This window comes from Paramisgurnus dabryanus, chromosome 16 (assembly GCF_030506205.2).
Source record: "Paramisgurnus dabryanus chromosome 16, PD_genome_1.1, whole genome shotgun sequence".
Lineage (NCBI taxonomy): Eukaryota > Metazoa > Chordata > Actinopteri > Cypriniformes > Cobitidae > Paramisgurnus > Paramisgurnus dabryanus.
This window is the reverse complement of record NC_133352.1, coordinates 35,209,869-35,232,541: the sequence shown is the minus strand read 5'-3', so window position 1 is coordinate 35,232,541 and position 22,673 is coordinate 35,209,869. Positions and strand designations below refer to the sequence as shown.

The 22,673-nt window shown below is 35.9% G+C and overlaps 1 protein-coding gene across 1 annotated transcript; it reads left to right on the top strand.

Annotated features, from left to right (window-relative positions):
- The first annotated feature begins 1,251 nt into the window (after positions 1-1,251).
- On the top strand, positions 1,252-21,588 carry acsl1b (acyl-CoA synthetase long chain family member 1b). The gene is made up of 21 exons (XM_065242170.1): positions 1,252-1,356; positions 8,120-8,332; positions 8,411-8,525; positions 8,829-8,893; positions 10,788-10,889; positions 11,332-11,431; positions 11,532-11,707; positions 12,763-12,795; positions 12,948-12,999; positions 13,085-13,158; positions 14,927-15,004; positions 15,328-15,462; positions 15,589-15,723; positions 15,828-15,923; positions 16,009-16,081; positions 17,663-17,751; positions 17,838-17,954; positions 18,233-18,376; positions 18,464-18,565; positions 19,818-19,889; positions 20,323-21,588. Exons 2-21 carry the CDS (start codon positions 8,138-8,140, stop codon positions 20,461-20,463), a joined length of 2,094 nt encoding a protein of 697 aa, XP_065098242.1. The 5' UTR covers positions 1,252-1,356; positions 8,120-8,137; the 3' UTR covers positions 20,464-21,588.
- The last annotated feature ends 1,085 nt before the right edge of the window (positions 21,589-22,673 follow it).

Here is a 22,673-nt window from a genome sequence, read left to right as displayed (position 1 = left end):
AACCATTGATTTCCATAGTAGGAAAAACAAATACGATTGAATTCAATACGTACCGTCAACTGTGTGCTTACCATCATTTTAAAATATCTTCATCTTCATTTATCAAAATATCTTCTTCATCATTTATCAAAATACTTTCATAATATTTTTTTCCTACTATGGAAGTCAATGGTTACAATCAGCTGTGTGCTTACCATCATTTCTCAAAATATGTAATTTTTTGTTCATCAGAAAAAAATCATACTGGTGTAGAATAACATGAGGATGAGAAAATGATGACACAATTTTAATTTTTGGATGAACTATTCCTTTAAGCCCTGTCAGAGAAACCGCCACTAGGTGGTGCTGCAATAATAACAATACTTCTGTACAATCTTTATGGTCTAATTAGAAAAATCATTTTACCAAAAGGAAAATATAATCTTTATAAAAGCTGAACTTAACTAGTATGTAATGAAGTTATCTCTGTGCATTGACTGATAATTGTCACACCCATAAAACTGCTCTGTTTTGATATTGCTGCAAAAGATAATCAGATAATTCTGTAAGCTGTTTTAATAATCAATGAACTCTCATTCATTTACCTTAATGTACATTATATATTGGTGTTTGTATATTTAGTTCTTAAATTTTTAGTTTTCTTTTTCTTATTTACAATTATTCATTTAGCATCTTATAGCAATAAATACTTTTAATCATACCACCAACTTATATTTTTATTAGTTTTCAAATGCCAGTATGTGTGTGAGATCAAACCTATGACCTTTTACCCTGCTAACACAATGATCTAGCAACTGAGTTCATGAAGGTGTTTGTGTATACACTGTTGTAAAGGTGACAACAATGTCAGTGAAGAGCGTGAATGAAATTAAATATGAGACATGTAATAAAACAAACTCAAGGTAAGTATATAATTTGACTTTCATAAATAACAATAATAATTCAATGTTAGTATATATCCAACGTTAGACACTGTTAGCAAATAAATTAAATAAACTTCAAAAGAGTTCGCCATTTAAAACAAAACCCATAAGTGGCATACAAAACCCTAAAGAAACTATTATATATTAAAATATGTAACATTTAGCATATTAAAACATGACCACAGCTTCGCACCTGTGCGCGCTCCCGCGCTTGTAAAAGTCTGTACAAAGGTGAACGTGGCAAAAACGCAGGGTTACTAAGAGTCAAACGATCGTCCAATCACGATCCTCCTAACTGTCGCTCCATTCGTACGGCGCCTCTGATTGGTGGAAATATTGGTCAAGGAATACATCGGAGAAGTTGTAAACGCTCGCGGCGTCAGTTATCAAACGTATGCACGTGCCTTCATCTGACTCATAGGAACAAATACAGGTCAGTACAGGCAGACCAAATATAACTTATATGCTATTTTTTATTCTTAATAAAGGTTTTTATATTTTGCATTGCATAATAGAGCGCGTTTTGTGTTTATGTTCAGCTATGTAACGTGTCCGAAAATGCACACGCCCGTAAGGATTATGCCTGTAAGATATAACATTTTAACTTCTCTTTAAAGTCACACTTTTAGTGCTCGAGGGGGCATATAAAGAGTTGTGTTTTGTTAGAGTATTTGTTTTGTAAGTATTTTACTAATGCAAATTGTGTGGCTGTCTTGCAAATACTTATTCAACATCTTATGTTTGCGTGACGGTGTTTAATATTTGAAGTTCCTGTAAGTTAAATACAGTGCAGCTATCATCATCTGTCACGTGTCTGACTGTATTCTGGAACTCAATTTTTAATTTAAAGTGTAACATATGCATGCATCAATCATGTGGTGTTATATATGCATAATTACTTAAATTAATTTTTTTCACATTTTCGTCACTTGTGTGACTATTGAATGTATTATGCTGTCTTGTAAGAGTTGACTCTTGTGTCCTTGATGACCTTGTTTTGTGACAACAGCCATGTTCAATCCCAGCATCACCTATGTGATCACCTGGGAGATCCGTTGTGTTGAGGTTTAGCATTAAACACAGGTGTAGGATTAAGCTCTTATGATATTTTATCTTGTTTTTTGTAGCAGTACACGAGAGTAAAACAGAGGACAATGTATTGTCTGTTGTTAGGACTACGAAGTAAAGCATGGTGGTAATTCAGTTGTATTTTAAGACTGTGTGATTTATTAGTGTCATGATATTCACGGAGGACTAGTTTATGTTTGTCCAGTGCTGCTAATGAACAAGTGAGACTGCAAGCACAGGTTTTTTGAGCAAACCTTGTTAAAAAATATATGCAATAATTTATGATTGGTTATATATTATTGGCATGAGGTTTATATGAAGGTCACATACCTTTAAGAACAGGTGACTTTTAATCTTTGGTTGTGTGGAGGAGAAGCATAAGCAATTATAGTTTGTCGTTGTGCCGCCTGTTCTATAAGGAAATGACATCTTGAGGTCCGAATTACCACAAGTTTCGTATTTACAAGTTTTGTGCATTGTGTTAGTAGTGCAAAAGGTCATTGGTTTGAAACAAGGAAACACATGTTGAGAAAATGTATATCTTGTAATGCACTGTAAGTCCCTTTGGCTAAAAGCTTCTGTCAAATGCGTAAATGTACATATACAAATGCTTCACGCCGCAAAAGACATATAAGTGGATTTAACTTTTGATTTAAAGAGTAAGGGGCAGTTTCCCTGACAGGGTTTGCATTAAACAAACATACCTTTCATTAACACATTACTGGTGTGCATCATTTTAGATGGAGTAGAAGAAGATGTTATTTTGTAAGGAAACACTAGACATACACCTGTCCACATATACATTCCTATACAAAGCAAGCAATAGGCATTGACCGATAAATCGGCTTATGATGCTTCATAATTCAATAAATTACGGTGGAATGCCACTACATCCAAAAGCCAGAGGGCGCTCTCGTGCAGAAACTCAATATGCACCGCAGAAAAATAACCATTTACACACACATCTCCAGAAAATGGTGTAAGCATATTATATAGCTGTTCTTCAAACCTTTTCAGGTATTTTCATGATAATAAAGAATATTTATAATGATTATGTTTGACAAATGTTGCTTTTTCAAATGCATATAAACAAATCAAACTAACAGTGATTTCAGATCGATACGGACTTACAGATCAAAAGGCGAAGTACATGGAAATTTTGCCCCATTTTGAGATCGTCCTATCGTCAGGTTGTGAGATCGCCGATACACGATAGTATCTGGAGCTGGGGCAGTAGTTTACTCTTTTATTTATTTGTTCATTTTTTACCTATTTATGACAAATCACTTGATTGGTGCAGAAAAAAGAAGCAAGGGCAACACTGTCATGACTGCAACCTTCTTAAAATGGATGCCATTAATCCATTCGCATCATTAAGTCCAGGCACCAGGGTGGGACAACAAACTCGGTGGTTTTAACCCTCTGCGCGCTAACAACCTCTCTAGTGCAACTAAGGAAATGTCAGAGCCATGCGTACTACAAGTTCAGGTTCTAGGAGGAGTTAATGCCGCGCCCATTCAGCTCCGAGCAAGAGTCCAAAAAGCATGCATTGAGTCCAGGTGTGTGCGCATGCATTACAAGCTCTTTCGCGCAAAGTAAATCCCACAAACCCTTTCATGCAAGGAAAAGGATGCAAATAAATGCCTTAAATGCATTAAAGCCCACTGTTAGCGATATGTTTGACGACCGTCTATACACAATACTATCGGCACAACCCTACTGCATAAAAACTTTCCAGTTTATGGTTGAAAACGTTGTTGGGTAAACAGCCCATGAGAGTGTTGAATTCAGTGATTTTTATTGACGGATGTCTCTCGTGAATCAATATCACCTATCAGAATTTACTCGGCTTCATTGATTCATGAGTCTGTGTGAAAGATCAGACTGTCTGGTGCAATGCTGTCTGTTTTGAAACCATGTAAACACTCCTCTTGAATGAATGATAAGAGATCTTGATTGCATACTTGTGGGGTAAATCTCATCTTATTTTATAGAAGCATTATCATTAGAATTCTTATAATTATCCTATAACAAAAATTTTGATGGATTATACCACAAAAAGTTATAATGAGAGAAGCACTCAATATAATAAAAATCACCTAAAAATTTTCTTAAAACAGGTTTAATTTTCTGTCGACCCTTGACCCTGAAATTGCACTGAAGTTTAGACTTTAGATCATTGGAAATCTGTTAGATGTTAGTTAGTTTGTAGGCAGTTAGACTCTTGTTCTTGAGTCATCTGCAGATGTCGCATATCCACACGTCATTGCATGCTTTCAGTATCTGGATCTTTTTCCATTTGTTGTGCCACTATTTTTAAATAGAAGCTCCAGTTTGGGAGGGGTTGTGTTTGCTTGGCTGCCCTCCATCGGGTGACCAACTTCAGGGTCTATCATTGGTCTTTACGTCCTTACTCCACCTCCCTGTAGTGGCATGAAGAGTTTAAAGGACGTGACCGTGGTCATGTTACCTTTACCCTGGATAGTCTGTATAGTACACTAGTACACACAGTACGCTGGCATGATGGGTTTCAGTGCCCGCTTGACTGGTTCAACCAACCAAGGGAGATGTAGACTCGTATAATGTCCAGACCGATGAAGAGATATGTTTATGATTTGTGTAATTTTATATTACCCACTCTTAAGTCTGCTTTATACATCACACATAGGCTATTAAAAATGATCAACCCTTATCAGTTAACCACTTAGCGCAAGACTTACAGAATGATATAATCAGTGATTATAGTAAATCGTCTAGTTGATTATTGACATAATAACAATAATGTCTCGTCAGGGGTTTGTCATTGTAAAGTTTGCCCTGTTGCTTGTTCCTTATTGGCCAACCCCGCAGTTTCTAAGAGTATGTGTCCAATAAGACACAAGGAGGGGCCGGAGCGGCACATTGATGCACATAAACTCATCCTGTAGTTGTTGTGACCTGAAGTGTTTTAACTTCAACCTGGTTAGTTCACCTTCCCGTGGCAGCGTTTCTGTGGGAAAAGCGGCACCCACATTTGGACACCATTCCACTGGTCACAGGTGAAGTGTGTGTTTATATATTTAGGTCATGCTGAGACTTGTTAAAGCGGGTTTATAATGTACCCTACATGGGTTAAAGGGATGATTCACCCAAAAATTAACATTTTGTCATAATTTACTCATCCTCACGTTGTTACAGACCTGTATAAATTTCTTTATTCTGCTGAATAGTATACAAAGAAAGGAAGATATTTTGAGCAATGTTTGTGAGCACCATTGACTTCCATAGTATTTGTTTTTCCTACTATAAAAGTAAATGGTGCTTTTGTTTTCTGCTTGATTACTTATATTTTCCTTTGTGTTCAAATTGAAACATTGTAACAACCTGAAGTTGAGTAAATAATGACATCATTTTAATTTTTGGGTGAACTTTCCCTTTAAGAATATTGGATGATTTAGCTCCAGCTTTCCATTAGCAGCGGAAGAGTGCTTGTGGTCCTTAACATTTAAAGTGTTTGGATGTGAGCTTTCATTTTTTTATTGGCTTCATCGCTGGTGTTGTTTGTAAGCAGCCGTGCATGAGGCGAGCTGCTGTGTTTAGATGAGGGCAGTTTCTCAGAATGATCTACCCCGGGGCAGTAATAATAGAAGTAGGTGAGGGGTTACAGGGTTAACGCGTCCTTGCTCGCCTGAGTAAGGTGACTTCTTTCTTTTAGCTTATACATGTCAGCTTCTTTAAAGCTGATATTTTTGACTTTTTATTCACATTACAGTTATAAGAGTATTGGGGGGAAACATGTACACATTTTGCTATTCTCCAAAGAGTGATTATATGAACATGTGCATCTCTTCATTCTCAAAATAGAAAGTCTTTGGGGTATTGCAGAAATATGAGCACCAGTTTGTTTAACATTATTTTGTAAGGTTTTGTTAGAGTTAATGATGTGAGTAAACTTTGCACAGGTGAAGAAAAACATTGCAGACAATGAGCATTGAACAAAACATCTGATAAATCAGTTTGACCTTTGATCATCGTCACCATTAGTTTCTTAGATGTTCTTATGAAGATAACATTTGCCATAGTTCAGCAAAATGTATTGAAATCACAGAGAATATCGCAACACACAAATCGCAATGGTTTGCGCTTGCATGCAATAACTATATAATGTGAATATTTCAAAATGTTATGGTTTGAGGAAGTTTTAGGTGGACCCATAGCAGAGAGTCTGTGTAAGCGAGTGATGCTTTCTTTTGTCAGAAAGAATGTGAAACAAACGGATGACATGCCGCAAATCGTATTTCATCCTTAAATTAAAAAGAAATTCAATTAAAAGAATTCCAACTGATGCAATTATAATGTTTAAATGCTTATCGGGAATGAGAATTAGGGGTGCCATCGAATAGGCTTAAAGGTGCCATAGAATATAAAACTGTATTTACCTAGGCATAGATATATAAAAACAGTTCTGTGCATGATAATAGCATATATCGTTAGTAGGGCTGAAAAAAACAACTATTTTGATAATCGATTAATCAAACTGTTATTATACCGATTAATCAACTAATCCACGATTATTTTGAGGACTAATCAGTACGTTTTGAAATGATTATTCAGCTTTTTTAATTAGTTAAAACATTAAATTATACATATTCTAACAACAACAACAAAAATGTATACAGACAAAATATATATATATTTTTTTTACTTAAAGTGTTACTGTAATAACACTATTTATTATCAATATCCTGACTCCTAAACTTAATCAGGCTTTATTCTATGAAAATTAAATCATCCTATTACTGTAATAATATGGACCCTTATTATAAAGTGTTACCAATGGATCTAAATTAATTCTTACTTAAACATGAAGGATTGCTGAGTTAAGGCATGCAGGGTTTCCCGCAGAATATTTGTTAGTTAAGTTGGTAACATTGGACGGGTGGGCGGTGCCGAGTGCGTGGCAATCAAAGGGGTGGGGCGTATGCGTCATTATGAAAATTAAAATATTTTTATTTAAAACACTCAAATAAAACTTAATTTTGAAGAAACTATAACAGAAAATGAACACATACTAGATTATTAATGAATAATATGTTTTTACCTCTATCAGGATTAGCTCCGTGATGAAGTGAAACTAAAGGGTTAATAAACACAAACTAAAGCAGATGTTGTAGAACGTCTGGCGAACGATGATAGATGGCGCAAAAATGGTAAAAACTGATTATTTCTCACTATTAATGACATTATCTTAAAGGAGTGTAACTAATGTAACATGTAAATAATGCACATAAATAAAGTGAGCAAGAGCGCTCAACAATTATATCTAATCAACAGGCACGTGAAACCTAGCTAGCAGGTTGCTTAAACAACAAAATCACCAGCTAACTTACTTTAGACTAATACAATAATAGGCTTAAAGGAGTAGTCCACTTTAAAGATGGGGTCTATTGACTTTTCATTGTAGGAAAAAAAATACTATGGTAAATCAATGGGCCCCATCTTTAAAGTGGACTACTCCTTTAAATAACCCCAAAACATAAGTCCACTTACAGTTCTCACGGACATGTGTTTTATCAACTGGCTATCCTCCAGACATGACAGACCACGTCTTTATCTCATTTCGGCCGTGTGTCGCGCGTGCATACTCGCGGTGTGAAGCGCGTCTGCGCTATTCTCTGAGATGTTTAATCAACTGGCTACTAGTTATCCTTCAGACAGACGGTCCGGACCACGTCTTTCTCATTTCGGCCGTGTGGCGCGCATGCACGCTCGCAGTGTGAAGGGCGTCCCCGCTATTCTCCGATATGCACTTGGTTTACACATTAAATTAATTTCAACAATGTTAAAATGTTTACTAATGTGAACTACTGGCATGAGCCTCAGAGCAGAGCCAATCAGAGCAGAGCTCAACATTATTATTCATGACCCTTCCAAATATAGCAAAAATAGACCATTTCATTCAAAAGACAAATCCTAGGGTTGTAAATGGACATGTAAAAACATTTCTGGATCATTTTTGCACTTAATAAACTTGCATACCTTCTATGTAAATATCAAAGAACAATTTAACCTTCTATTTCAATGCATTCTTTGGCACCTTTAATAAAGTGAATCCAATGCAATGAGATAATCATCACTATCTTCCACAGGTTTGGTAGGTGATAGTCATGCAGGCTCACGAGCTGTTGAAACAGCTGAGGGTCCCAGATATGAACGAGGTGAGGGACTACCTCCGCACTTTCTCCACCAACACGCTCATCGGCATGGGCGCGTTCACGGCCATCACAGCTTACTGGTACGCCACGAGACCCAAAGCCCTGAAACCACCCTGTGACCTCCAGATGCAGTCACAGGAGCTGCTGGTCAGTAGATATGAATGTGAGAGATAAAATCACAGGTTTATGTGCTTTGTTATGGACGATCTGGTTATTGATTCACAGGGTGGAGAGTTTGCTCGGCGGGCGACGATATTAAACGGAGGCCCGCTGTTGAGCTATTTCTACGACGATGCCAAGACGATGTACGAGTTCTTCCTACGTGGCCAGAGGATATCGAGTACGTAATGTTCAGCTCTATTACAGACAGACAAAGACTGATGTGTCTCAAAATGTGACGTCTGCCCGTGGTACAGTGACAAGCCTTGTGCTGCTTTCTTAAAGTGACGGTACACTAAACAATAAGAAGTCTGTCCTCATTTACCTCATATCATATTATGTGTATGGACATAATGAAATCCTGATGATCCATGCTCTCGCAGCATCCGCTTGGGATAAAAGCGTCAGCTAAATGTGAATGAATCACTGGATGTGTCATATTATTATATTACTATTAAATTATATATTAAATTTGTCTTTTCAGATGATGGCCCCTGCCTGGGATCCAGAAAACCAAAGCAGCCCTATGAATGGCTTTCTTATTCAACGGTAGTATAACACTTGTGTCTCCTTGTCTGCGTGTCTTGATTTAACACCTCTGTGTTTTATCATGACTGTACTTCTTTAAATCTTAAAAGCAAAATGTAGGATTTTTTACATTTAATGTATTACTACTCCATGACCAAGATGATTTAAGAGGGGGATATCATTAAAATCTACCCATTGCTTCTATCAACGTAGAAAATGTGAAAAAGATCAACCAGTACCTTAGTTTTAGTAATCCATTCTCTGCAAGCATGTGAAAAAATTGGTCATTGAAATTTGGCTCCCCTTGTGATGTCAGAAAAGGAACTTATTATAATAATACCGCCCCTTAATCTGCACTATACAACCACGGCACTGTCATTTAGTGCAGAGATCAGCTCATTTGCATGTTAAAGGATACACCCAAAATGGCACGTTTTTGCTCACACCTACAAAGTGGCACTTTTAACATCTTATAATAAATTATCTGTATGATATTTTGTGCTTAAGGTTCACATACATACTGTGGAGACACCAAAGAATTATTTTTCATCTTAAGAAAAGTCTTGTAATGGCCCCTGTAAAAATGGGAAATGGGTTGACAAGCATAGTCAAAAACTGTGTTGGTGTAGTTTCCCTAAAACATGAAGTCTTACAAGAACAAAAAGTTTGTAATAGACACCTTTTCTAAGTCTGATGTGTAATTAAAGCTTTACCACTCACCTGTAGGGAAACTGGTTTTGGGTTTCAGAGCATTCAAAATCAGGTTTCGTACAGATTTTACGAGGGTTTCTAGACTGTAGAAAAGAGCTTGTGGGAAACTCCCTTAGCACATTTAATCCACATTCATGTCCCAGTTTGTCCTGTTAAACTATTTTCACACCAAGATTATGGAAAATACAAGGAAAATGCATTCGGGATTTGTCCAGGATCGGTTGATTTTTGGTTCATTCACACACTGCCAATGATTTTCTGGAATCTGTGCATGCATTCTCTCCCCTGATTCGCTCCCTGATCTCTGCTTCAGTCCAGTTTGCCAACATTTCTCAATTTGAATGTTGATCTGCGTTTTAACTATCTTCTCAGAAGTTTGTGAAACGCAACACTTTCACAAACTATCTGCTCCTCACCACAGAGCTTCTCAGGTGCTGGGAGCAAATCACTCCCCCCACTATATACTTCTGAAAATTATATGCTAGCTGAAGCCATTTACTTCCAGTCTTTGTGCTAAGCTAGGCTAGGCAAGCAGTGGGTGCGTCAGACAGAGTTATGTCACGAACAGAGATGATGAGTGTGTGTATGGACTTCTCTAACTCTGGGGTATACGGTGAATAAGCTAAAGTCCCAAAAAGTTGGCATGTTCTCTTAAATCCTTGTGTCAAAGCTGAACCATAACTTCTTGTTGCAATAATACGGGCGTCCTCACTACGGCACGCCCCTTACGTTATTGTTTCTGCTTCTTGTTCACACAGAATGTTTTCCGTGAATGTTACGGCAGTTTTCTTAGGTCCTCTTTACGGAAGCAATCCCATAACATTTACATGACATGTTTGTGTTCACACAGAAGCCTGTCTGACAATTTTACGGAAATTTTCTGGGACCAAAGTGCTGTGTGAATAGGGTTTTAGTGCCATTTCTTCAGGCAATCATCACTATCACTTATTGTTCATCATTTGTGTTAGGATTAGAATTTTTTAAATATAATTTATAAAAAATCCCTAACCATCGTTATTTAACTCCAGTGTGTGCGATTTATCCAATACTTAATGTTCAACTGACATAAAATGAAGCTTTTGGAAGAGAGATGTGCTATTACTAATCTTTCCCAGCCAGAAGTCAAAATCCCACTTCTCCTTCTTTTGCATGTTTACTGCATTTCAAAAGGTTTTTCTTATTGATTTAATTTGTTTTTGTTTAGGTGATTGAGCGCGCAGAGCATTTGGGATCAGCATTTCTTCAGAAAGGACACTCCAAAAACGGAAACCCTTACATCGGCATCTTCTCTCAGAACAGACCAGAGGTCAGAGACTCGTTTAATTCACTTTTTAGTTGCCAGACTAGAGAACGGGAACTTTTTACATGAATGCATCATTACATTTCTGTGTGTCAGTTTTGCATATTATTTCTTTTAAAGCTGAGCTCAACCAAATTAAATCTTTACCAAGCACTACTGATGAGTTGCTTTAACTCATAAAATAAAGTTGAATTTAATTCCAAGTTGATTTTACCTAAAAATTGGAGTGCAACTTTTTTTTACAGTGCCGTGAAATGTGGCTAAATAGACAATGGCAATGTGTTGATATATATTTTAATAAGTGCAAATATACACTAGTCAACATTTGAAGTAGTTTAAAAGCTGTCTTAAAACCAAACTCATTCTTGTCTTAGGACAGATTTTAAGAACGTTTTTGATCCACTTGTTGACTAGTATAGTTTGACACTAACCAGAAATCTTTCTCCAGTGGACAATTTCCGAGCTGGCCTGCTACACCTACTCTCTCATCTCCGTTCCTCTATATGATACATTGGGCACAGAGGCGATCGTTTACATCATTGACAAAAGTAAGTCAAACACAGTTTTCTAAAGATTCTGTATTAAAGCACACCGTAACATTTCTTATGAATTGTTTGACATTACACAAGTGTGTGTTTGTTTTTGCAGCTTGTATAAATACGGTGGTATGTGATGTTCCCGAGAAAGCCAGGCTGCTGTTGGACAGCGTGTCCGGCCATCAGCACTCGGTCAAAACTCTGATTCTCATCGAGGATTTTGATTCGGAGTTGGTGAGCCGAGCACAGCAGTGCGGCATTGAAATCATCAGTCTGAGAGACGCAGAGGTGAATAAACCAACGATTGTCTGCTCAAATATTTGTAGAGCTCTGTGTTTGTGTATGGAGCTGTTGGTTTATCTGACTGTGACCCTGGTCATGATGTCATGATAACCTGCAGTGGTAAAGATTGGTCAGGTTAAACTCACAGATTTTGAAACGGGTATTTCTAGGAACATTGACAACCTATTATGTCCCTAAAAATGCATTAGTAAGACCTGCAAGATACATTGAAAATATCAAGATATTGTAAATGTGCATGAATGATTGAATGATTTTAATACTTCAAAGGTTATGTACAGTTAAAGTTTTTGGTTTGTAAGTGATGATAATTTAGCAGTAACCCCAAATAACACGGCATTCATATTCATCTTTAACTCCCGTTGCTCAAATAATTTTGCTTCTGTATAGCTCGGTGGTAGAGCATTGCATTTGCTTTGCATTATATCTTGTAATGCACTGTAAGTCACTGTAAATAAAAGTATCTGGCAAATGCATAAAAATTTAAAAATATATATAATTTAGTTTTATAAGAAACAAAATATGAAACTTGCATTTTTCCTTATATTTCTGAATGTTGAAATCAAAATTAGTCTAAATCTTATCTAATGTCTGTCCTTAATTTTAAGTATATAGGTAACACTTTACAATAAGTTTCATTAGTTAACTACATTATAGATAACATGAACTAATAATAAAGTGCACTTATACAGCATTTATTAATCTTTGTTAATGTTAATTTCAACAATCTTGTTAACGTTAGTTAATGCATTGTGAACTAACATGAACAAATAATTAAAAGCGTTATTTCTATTAACTAACATTAACAAAGATTAATAAATACTGTAACAAATGTATTGCTCGTGGTTTGTTCAAGTTACTTAAAACATTGACTAATGTTAACTAATGAACCTTATTGTAAAGTGTTACCAGTGTATGTGTATATATAGATCTGTCCTCACACAAACCGAAACCTCGTTGACCTCACTGTCTGTATTTATTTCCCTATTCCCTGAACTTCCAGTCCCAACATTTATTTAAATAAGTTTTTCTTTCATTTACAGAATATTGGCAAGGCTCATCGACAGAAGCCTGCGGTCAGTACTTTACTTTATTTTTCAGGATATTTAGATGCATGCTATATGTCTCTATATATGTATATTTATCACTTTGACTATAAATAATGGCACATATCTAAGACCAAGACATCTGATTTTTGACATTTATTTATTACTTTTTATATCTGCAGCCTCCCAAGCCTGATGATTTAGCTATAATCTGTTTTACAAGTGGAACTACAGGTATTGTGTGTGTGTGAGAGAAGAAATAATGCCAGATTTGTTTTTATAGTGTAATAATCTCTCTCGCTCTCTCTCTCGCTCTCAGGAAACCCTAAAGGGGCGATGCTAACCCACAAAAACATTGTGTCCAATACTTCTGCTTTCGTCAAGGTCACACAGGTAAACAATAAAGTCTCACAAAGAAGCTCTATAAACCCAGATTTAATTTTGTCATGTTAGCACTGACAGCAGTGTCCTGCATTATAACATTTTATATTATTTTACACAACATTTTAACTAATTATTGTATGGATATTTTGCACACAAATGCATGACTTGCATTATATATTTGTAAAAATGTGACCCCTGCTGGCAAACTGAGTTGGAATGAACACATTTTCAAATATGAGTTATTTATATTTTTACATTCTCTTTTTAAAAAACTTCAAAATGATGTAAGATCTGACCAAATATGACAGATCTACACCTGTTTGAATTTAACAGAGTCAGCAAAGTCAGTTTTGGGAAAAATCTAGTTAAAGAATTTTGAAGATTTCAAAAACAAATTCACTGAATCCATACCTTAAAATCACTATAAAACTAATAGATTTAACACACACAAAGTCAAAAACAATTTCTGAAATTTCTCAAAATCGCAGACAAATGCCCGAAAACACAGGCAAATCAATGCTCGTGCACGAGAGTGACAATCACACAGTGTGAATGATCAAAGACGCGTTCTGAGAGAATCGCCAACGAGTCCCTGACACCTGTGAGATATCTGGCATGCTTGATATCTGAACCTGTCAGCAATTCAAAATCATGCCGTGTGAAATGTGTTTTGACTGAAAATAACAACGGCGATGACCTACAGCCAATGAGAGAGCAACATACAGGACAGCTGGAAGTTTGGGAAGGAGTCTCTCCAAACATTTCCTCCTTCATAATCTTTATTTCTTCTTTCTGCTGCAAATGAGCGCACATGCAATTTGTATGGCAAGCTTCTTGCGAGCTACCCTTTTTTTTATATAATAATCCCAGTCTTACGTGAAAACTCCGGTCTTGCATGCGTGACCTCGCTTTGTTTCCTTGGTCACTTCTCGCGTGAGTTTGGCTGAACGCTACCCCAGATAAGTCACGCAGTGTGAAAACATCTGTGACCCGACTAGTTTGAACATCATGCAGTCTGAACTCGGCATAAGACATAACTGGTTATATCGGCAAGAGTTAGTGTCAAAACAGATATTTTAAAACTGTATTTCTATTTATATATGCATATGTATCGGGGTCGTGTATTTGCGCATCTGTGTCCAAACTTTATCGCTCTTAATAACTATTTTAACATCAAGCAAGTCTTGCACTTTATTTTCTAATTCCTGCATGTCCCAAGTGTCACGCGCATGTGGATGGAGATTATTTGAGTTGCTTAATGACTATTTAGAGCATTGAGATCGCAAAATAAGGGCTTAATGTACTTATTTTTATGAAAACCTCAATTTCAACCAACATTTACATTTATACTTTCTTTTGTCTCTAACTTAAAATTACACCGAACGCATTCCGACACGTTTTTTCAGCATGTCTCATGCCACAAGACTATTAAAGTGAATTACAAAAAGACTCAGACATGGGATGGTGTAACCTGTTTGCCAAAGATGTCAGATGGCAAACAAAACATTTCAGGTTCAGAATTGCAAAGCTATCATCATTCTGCCCTAATAATAATAATAATAACAGCAGCACTTATGGTATAATGTTTTAAAATAATTGATGCTAGTTTCATACCTCTCATATTGCAATTTAAATCGTCCAGGATAATAGTAGACTCTTCTTCTTCCTATCATCACTGTGTGTTTCATTTGTAAGGATTGTAATGCAATAGACTGGGTAAATGTGTGTACTACAGGATTGTTGTTTTACAGTTGTCTTGTTTTACTCTGTGTTTCAGATTCACTGCCCGCTCGGGCCCGATGATGCCCACATTTCATACCTGCCCCTGGCTCACATGTTTGAGAGAGTCGTAGAGGTGTGTCTATGTCCGAGGATTTTTTTATGTTAGAGTAAATTTCGTTTATTTAGCAGTTTTATGAAATGAAATTAGGCTAGATTTAACTTAATTGTTATTGTGCCGAGAAGCAGACCCACTTTTAAAGTTATTGTATAATATGACTACTTTTATAATATTTTGTCTGTTATTAATAATTTATATTAGGCAAATAATTTCTATGTTTTTGGTGCATATATTGTTTTTATTGTCTGTCACACCATTATATTTATTATTTATATACGATGCTTTTAAAGAGCAGTATTGTTTCTATCCACTTACGATGTGTGTGTTTAAACTTTCAGGGTGTAGCCCTAATGCACGGCGCTCGTATTGGATACTTTCAGGGTGACATTAGGGCTTTAATGGATGACCTCCAAACCTTGAAGCCCACCATTTTCCCAGTGGTTCCTCGTTTACTGAATCGCATGTTTGATAGGGTTTGTATACACATCATTTGCATAAACATGTGGGTAACGGTTCATAAAGGGCACCAGTTCTGACGTCAAACATGTTTATCCTTTTGCGTCTGTAGTGTAGTTTTAATGTAGTAAAAACTTTTGTAGATCTATGGGCAGGCCAACTCTCCTCTGAAACGACGCATTCTGGAGTTTGCATTCAGAAGGAAAGAGGCCGAAATGAAGAGTGGACTTATGAGAAGAGACAGTCTTTGGGATAAGATCATCTTTAAGAAAGTCCAGGTGACACCCTGATTATAGTTACCATTGCATAATGTTTTAATGTATACTTAAAGAAACAAACAAATCTGTCATCATGTAAATGAAGTCTCTGCTGCCCCCTGTAGGCCAGTGTTGGTGGTCACGTTAGAATGATGGTGACTGGAGCTGCACCTATTTCACCCCAGGTCCTCACCTTCCTCCGAGCTGCGCTGGGTTGCCAGGTATAATTACATTTACTCATTTAGACTTGATTTGAGGAACATCACAAGCAGTCTTTAACATACTCAAGTCAATGTTTTCTTGCAGTTTTATGAAGGTTATGGACAGACTGAATGCACTGCCGGCAGCACAACTACAATGCCAGGGGACTGGACAGCAGGTCACACAAACACTATTTTTTTTTTTAAACAAGAGCATATTGTTATTAACTTTAATTTAAAGGTGCTGTGTGTAGATTTTAGCGCATCTATTGGTGAGATTGTGAATTGCAACCAACCGCCCAGTCCACAGCTGACCCCTCCCTTTCGAAACACATGAAGCTACGGTAGCCGCCAGAGGACAAACATATTGTCGTCGTCTTCGTCTGAGATGACGTAGTGACTAAATGTGCCCTGTAGACCAGTTTGTCCATTTAAGGGCCGTTAACTTTATAACGTTGACTATAACTATAAAAAATATAGTTTTGAAAATCATTTTATATTAAAGAGAATAGTGGGGTTCACACCAGAACTATAACGATAAAGATACAATGAACAATATCGTTGTGATCACTTTCTGAGTGATTTTTTTCCCCACCTGATGAACGATAAACTATTGACAGCCAATCAAATCTATTTGAACTTCAAATGCATGCGAATTTCAAGATGAATTAGTGGAGAAGCTCATTCCTGAGGTCCATAACACAGTCCCCCCCAGACAAACGCGATTATGCGATCGCATGATTTAATGCATAATCAGCCAAAGTTCGCATATTTATTCGTGGGGGGCATTTTTTCAAATACGCTGCACTTTCACGGCATAGATTGCAGATTTCTGTGGGCAAAATATGCGGGCTTGCATGATTTCATAATCTCCGCATTTTCGAAGCAAAAAGTCACATATTTCTTAGCAGAAAGTTGAAAAATGTTGCACAGCCATGTTCCCTGTTGCCATGGAAACGTTATGAAGTGACGTGATTATGTGACGTGAACATCATTGAAAAGCTGCAAAAGCTGAAAACAGTTTTTGCAAGTTCACGCAGTTTTTGCAAATTCCTGCAATTTCATCGCATAAAATTGCATAAATATCCCGCATATTCCATTAAATTTTTTAGAAAACGTGCCGCAAGATTAAAGATTTTTGCACACAACAATCACAAAAAACTCTGCATTTTTCTGCACGTTTTCTTAAAAAATGCGATGGAATATGCGGGATATTTATGCAATTTTATTTGATGAAATTGCGAGAACTTGCAAAAACTGTGTGAACTTACAAAAACTGTTTGCAGCTTTTTTTTTCGCGTATTTACGTCACTTCCTAACATTCCCATGACAACAGGGGACATGACTGCGCATGTGTGAAGTAAATACAACATTTTTCAACTTTCTGCTAAGATATATGTGACTTTTTGCTACGAAAATGTGGGGATTATGAAGTCATGCAAGCCTGCATATTTTGCAAGCAGAAATCTGCAGTTTATACAGCGTATTTAAAAAATGCGGCCCCCACATAAATACAGTATGCAGACTTTGGCTGATTATGCATTGAATCATGCGATTGCATAATTGCGACTGACCATTGATAATATGGTTGTTTATTATATTGCATTTATGTTAAGTTTGCACCTTTAAACCTGGGCATTACCTATGAAAGAAGACGCTGATTTTTTCATATACCTTATTTATACTTAAAGATGCTATATGTTCGATGTAGGTTTGCATAAAATGAAAATGAAAGTAACCATGTTATGTTGTCATTGCAGGTCATGTTGGTGCTCCTCTACCCTGTAATGACATAAAACTGGTGGATGTGGCCGAGATGAATTATTACGCCAGTAATGGCGAGGGAGAGGTGTGTGTGTGTGTGTTATTAATCCTGTTGCAGTTTGTATGTTGTTTTACACACACTTGACTGGATCTCTGATTGTTTTTTGGCAGGTTTGTGTAAGGGGTCCGAATGTTTTTCTGGGATATTTGAAAGATCCAGAAAAAACTAAAGAGACTCTTGATGAAGACGGCTGGGTTCACACAGGAGACATTGGCAGGTGGCAGGCGGTAAGAAGCCCATCACAATCAGTATTTATATTTATATGATAGTTTCATGCATTTCTGATAGATAATAAACACTGACAATGACATAATGTCAAAATGTTTTTGAACATGTAAATAACACATTCAGGTGTTTACCTGTTTTTGCACTAATATATAAATAAGCAATATATTAAACCATGTGCCATTTATTTTAAAGATGCTCCCTACTATGTTACCCGAAAGTTCGTGACCTGCATGCTGGTATTAATGTAACCGATATGCCTCTGATGTCATCTTCACAGAATGGCACTTTGAAGCTTGTGGACCGTAAGAAGCACATTTTTAAACTGGCTCAGGGAGAATATATCGCTCCGGAGAAGATTGAGAATATTTATATCAGGAGTGAAGCCGTAGTCCAGGCATTTGTACATGGAGACAGTCTGCAGGTGAGAGGACATCACTCATGAATAAAGGCAAAGCTGGATGAATTCTGACTTTCCTCATTCATCTGTCTCATCTCTCTCCTTCTTCAGGCATGTCTGGTTGCCATCATAGTTCCTGATCCAGACTTTCTGCCCGGTTGGGCCAAGAAGAGAGGCGTAGAGGGCTCATATGAAGAATTGTGCAGAAATAAGGTAATAATGGCAAAACTCAGATAGACAACCATTTACTCAATTAGTCATGTTTTTTTTGTGCAATTTTAGCATAAGAAACTAAATGAATGGTACAGTTATATTAGATTTATTTGTTGGTTGGTAATGTGTTGTTTAACTCATTCACCGCCTGCCTTTTTGAGAAAAATTGGCCACCTGCATTTTTGTGATTTTAACAAAAGTTTCACAAAATTCCTTGCAGGAAAAATTATCTTCTATAAATATATAAACATACAAATTAAATCTAAATAAAGAACACACCTTCTGCTTTCAAACAAACAATAAACAAACAAACAAACAAACAAAATGGGGAAAAAACGTTTCATTATATATTTACTTTTTCCACTTAATTTAACCACTGAAATATGGATATTTCTCTTCAAAAATACAACATTTTGAGCAAAAAGCTTAAAAAATTGCGTTTTTGTAAAGGAATTTATGTTAGAGATCAGACTCAGAATGACTATCAAACATAAAGGCAGTTAAAATAAATCATTAAATCTTTTTTAACTTCCGTTTTTGATAAATTTGGTTTGCGGTATTACACTTTCACTTTGAAATTCGTCCAGAAAGGCATATTTATTAGTTAAATATTAACTCATAATTGACGAGATAACTAGTCAATGGCGGTGAATGAGTTAATTGTGATTTAAGAGATATTTGTCTTTTCCCATTTAAGTAGATACTGCAGGACTTTAGTCTTGCATGCCTTAAGCCCTGGATACACTGCACAATTTTTTTGCTTTCCCGGACGATAAATTGCTATTGTGAACCAGTCATCGTGACTGGGAATGTGGCTTTCCATCAGTGGTCCTATGTCATACAGTGAGAGAGGTTCATCAAAGATGGCCGTCTTCCCAGTCTTGTGTTAATGTCAAGCCCTGATCTCAATTACTATTTATCTAACACAATTTAAATGTTTAATTAAAAGAAAATAGTAAAATATAATTTAGGAAAGGGGTCCCTTACTAAAGGTTCCCCATATGTGGGGGTCCCTGCCATCCAAAATTTGGAAAAACTGCCTTAAATATGTGACTGGAGATGTTGCAAACATGGCCGCCTAGTGGTGTGACATCTCTAAAAGGACTTTGATTATATGAATGAACGGTGAACCCGAGTATAAAATGAAATCTAAAAACATTCAACTATATCTTCACATTAACTATGAATACAACAATATTGCACTGTTTGATGAGTTAAGAAGGGTAAATTAATGTTTTGTTTTTGCTTTCAGGATATAAAGAAAGCTATTCTGGAGGACATTGTGAAATTGGGTAAAGAAAGTGGCCTTAAGTCTTTTGAACAGGTGAGTGTAGACTTGATGCTGTGGAAATATTGCTTTGCCAATTACACTTTACTGGGTTTTATAATTAACTAATGTTCGATATAAGTGGTTGTGGTTATGTTGAACAAGTTGTTATTTTCAGTTAAACTAGATTCACGCATACCTGGCCAGCTCTTGTGGCTATATGTTCAAAGCCGTTTTTGTTTTATCCTAGCACATTATTTTTTTCTTACTTTTTAAGTCCATTACTGTAAATATGATTTTGTTTTGCTAAAAGGACACAGTAAGTATTTTACCAAATGTAGTTTTATAGTTTTAAAAAGTGAAAAAAGTTTGACTCTTTATAATTAAACCTAACTCCCACCATGAACATAGCCATAGAAGCTGGCATGGCAAAAAAAAGAAAAGAAATGTGAGTTATGTTTTGATGTTGCTCCATCATTTTGTCCTCCAGGTGAAGGACATCGCTATTCACACAGAGATGTTCACAGTTCAGAATGGCCTCCTGACACCCACCCTTAAAGCAAAGCGTGCTGAACTCAGGAATTATTTCAGGAAACAGATCGATGAGCTTTACTCCACCATTCAAATGTAATACAGAATTAACAAAACTGGGTTTTTTGACTGAACTTTAGCTAATAGAACTGATACAAAACCGTCTCTCACAGACTTTGTGAGTTTAGTCTACACATTGACTTTATTTCTAAATAAGATGATATGAACTTAGTCACTTCAAGAGGTTCATCCCTTGGGTTTAATCTTTGACCGTTAAACAGGTGGAATGTGCCAAGCCAAAACTCAACAACATCATGTTTTTATTATTAAGATGGATATTCAATAATTGGACATTATTGATAGAAACAGTTATGGTCTCATTGTGTATGTGTGCACATTTTATATTATCTCAGGGAAAAACATGTGCCTTATTTATGGACATCAACTGTTTTTGAGTTTTATTCGTGAGAGAGGAAAACGGCATACATGCAACATTTCACCCATCAAAGCCAAAAACATTACCTCTTGATCAATGTGAATGGCAAAATGCACACAAGTTTTAATTTTCTCGTAGTTTGTCTTTGGACATTTCATTATGAGAAGCTAATGAAATTGTGTTTTTCTTTGTTAAAAACAGCAATTGTTGAGTTCAAACACAGCCTAGTAAACCTGTCTTGAGCTATGTGTGTATTTGATCAGTTGTTCATGAAGTATTTATATAAACAACCTTTACAGTTGCATTTAAGTAAAAAGTGCTTAATTTATAACACACTATCAATAATTTGTCACAAAAGTGCATATTTATGTAAAAGCTTTAATGGAAGAGGATTTTATGTGTTTTTAAATTGTAAAGTATGCGTGTTATTATTTTGCTGCTTTTGTCAACGTCAAAAAATACAGGTGCATTTCAAACATGTCCATATATTTCACTTATGGTTGCTGCTTCATTCATTCACTGTAATGTTATGTTTATGAAATGCAAAAGTTTTTATTGATGTCTGTTTCATTTAAGCTTTGTCATTTCTTTTAAGTAATCTGAAGCCAAATCAGTTTTTACAAATATGTGTGGCCTAAAATGTTTGCTCACTGAGATACATATCAATGAAAATACTCTAATGCCTAAATGTTGCATGTCACATTCAGAAATGCGTATTTTACATCTAAATGTAAGTGTTTCATTTAAGAGATGTAAATGATTGATATTAAATACAACTTGATTAATGAACTCTTGTTTTTTTTTTTTTAAGTGTCTTATTCTTGTTACACTGGAGCAGCTTAGCTGTTGTGACACACAGGTTTATTTATAATGACAAACAGAAATTAAAACAAACAAAAAAAGTATTTTAAAGTCGCAACTGTGACCAAAATAGTTTAATATTATATTTTACATTATAAAATAAGAATGACTGATTTCCACAGAAATTATACGTAGAGTAGCGCATTCAGAAAAATGAATAAAATTTTTAAGTTTATTTAAAAGCATATTTTCTGTCTATGCGAAATTTTTAAATTATTTACATATTAAAGGGGACATGTCATGAAAATGTGAAAAAGATCAACCCAGTAACTTAGTTTTGGTAAACCATTCTCTGCAAGCATGTAAAAAAATTGAAATTAGCTCCCCTTGTGATGTCAGAAAGGTAACTTATTATTATAATACCGGCCCATAATCTGCACTATCCAACCACAGCACTTTAGTGCACAGATCAGCTCATTTGCATTTTAAAGGACACACCCAAAACAGCTCATTTTTGCTCACACCTACAAAGTGGCAATTGTAACATGTTATAGATGTTATAAACAACATGAACAAGCTGCTTTCGTGGTCCTCACGTAACTTCCGGTAAACTCCGCGAAGAATAAATAACAACGAAATCCTTTAAAAGTAGTTTATTTATAAAACAGGCAATATAAACAACACATAGATTACATAGGAACCTAAAACATTTGTTATTTTCGACGAGGTATTTGTCTAAAAATTCAGTTTCAGCAACTAGTCAGACCATTGAACAAACCGGACCAGACGGTTATTGCGTCACCGCACGTGCGCCCGATGAAACGGTCTATTATAAATTATAAAATAAAATTTGGTATTTTGAGCTTCACAAACACACTCTGGGTCCACCAAAGATTTATTTTACAATTTGAAATGTTCCCTTTAAAGTATAAAAGCACATATAAAGTTATAAACTGTCTATTTCTCGATTTGTATTTAAAATAAATGTGTTTAAATTAGATTTCTATTATCCATTTTATTGTTTTCAAGACAGTAGTGCAACAATAGCCTACCTCAAAAAATTATTATGGCTA

Excerpts from the sequence above, each read along its gene's own strand:
- acsl1b (XM_065242170.1), top strand. The coding sequence starts at position 8,138 with ATGCAGGCTCACGAGCTGTTGAAACAGCTGAGGGTCCCAGATATGAAC. Across the intron at positions 8,526-8,828 it reads ACGTGGCCAGAGGATATCGA|ATGATGGCCCCTGCCTGGGA; the intron begins GTACGTAATGTT and ends TTGTCTTTTCAG. Across the intron at positions 10,890-11,331 it reads TCTCTCAGAACAGACCAGAG|TGGACAATTTCCGAGCTGGC; the intron begins GTCAGAGACTCG and ends ATCTTTCTCCAG.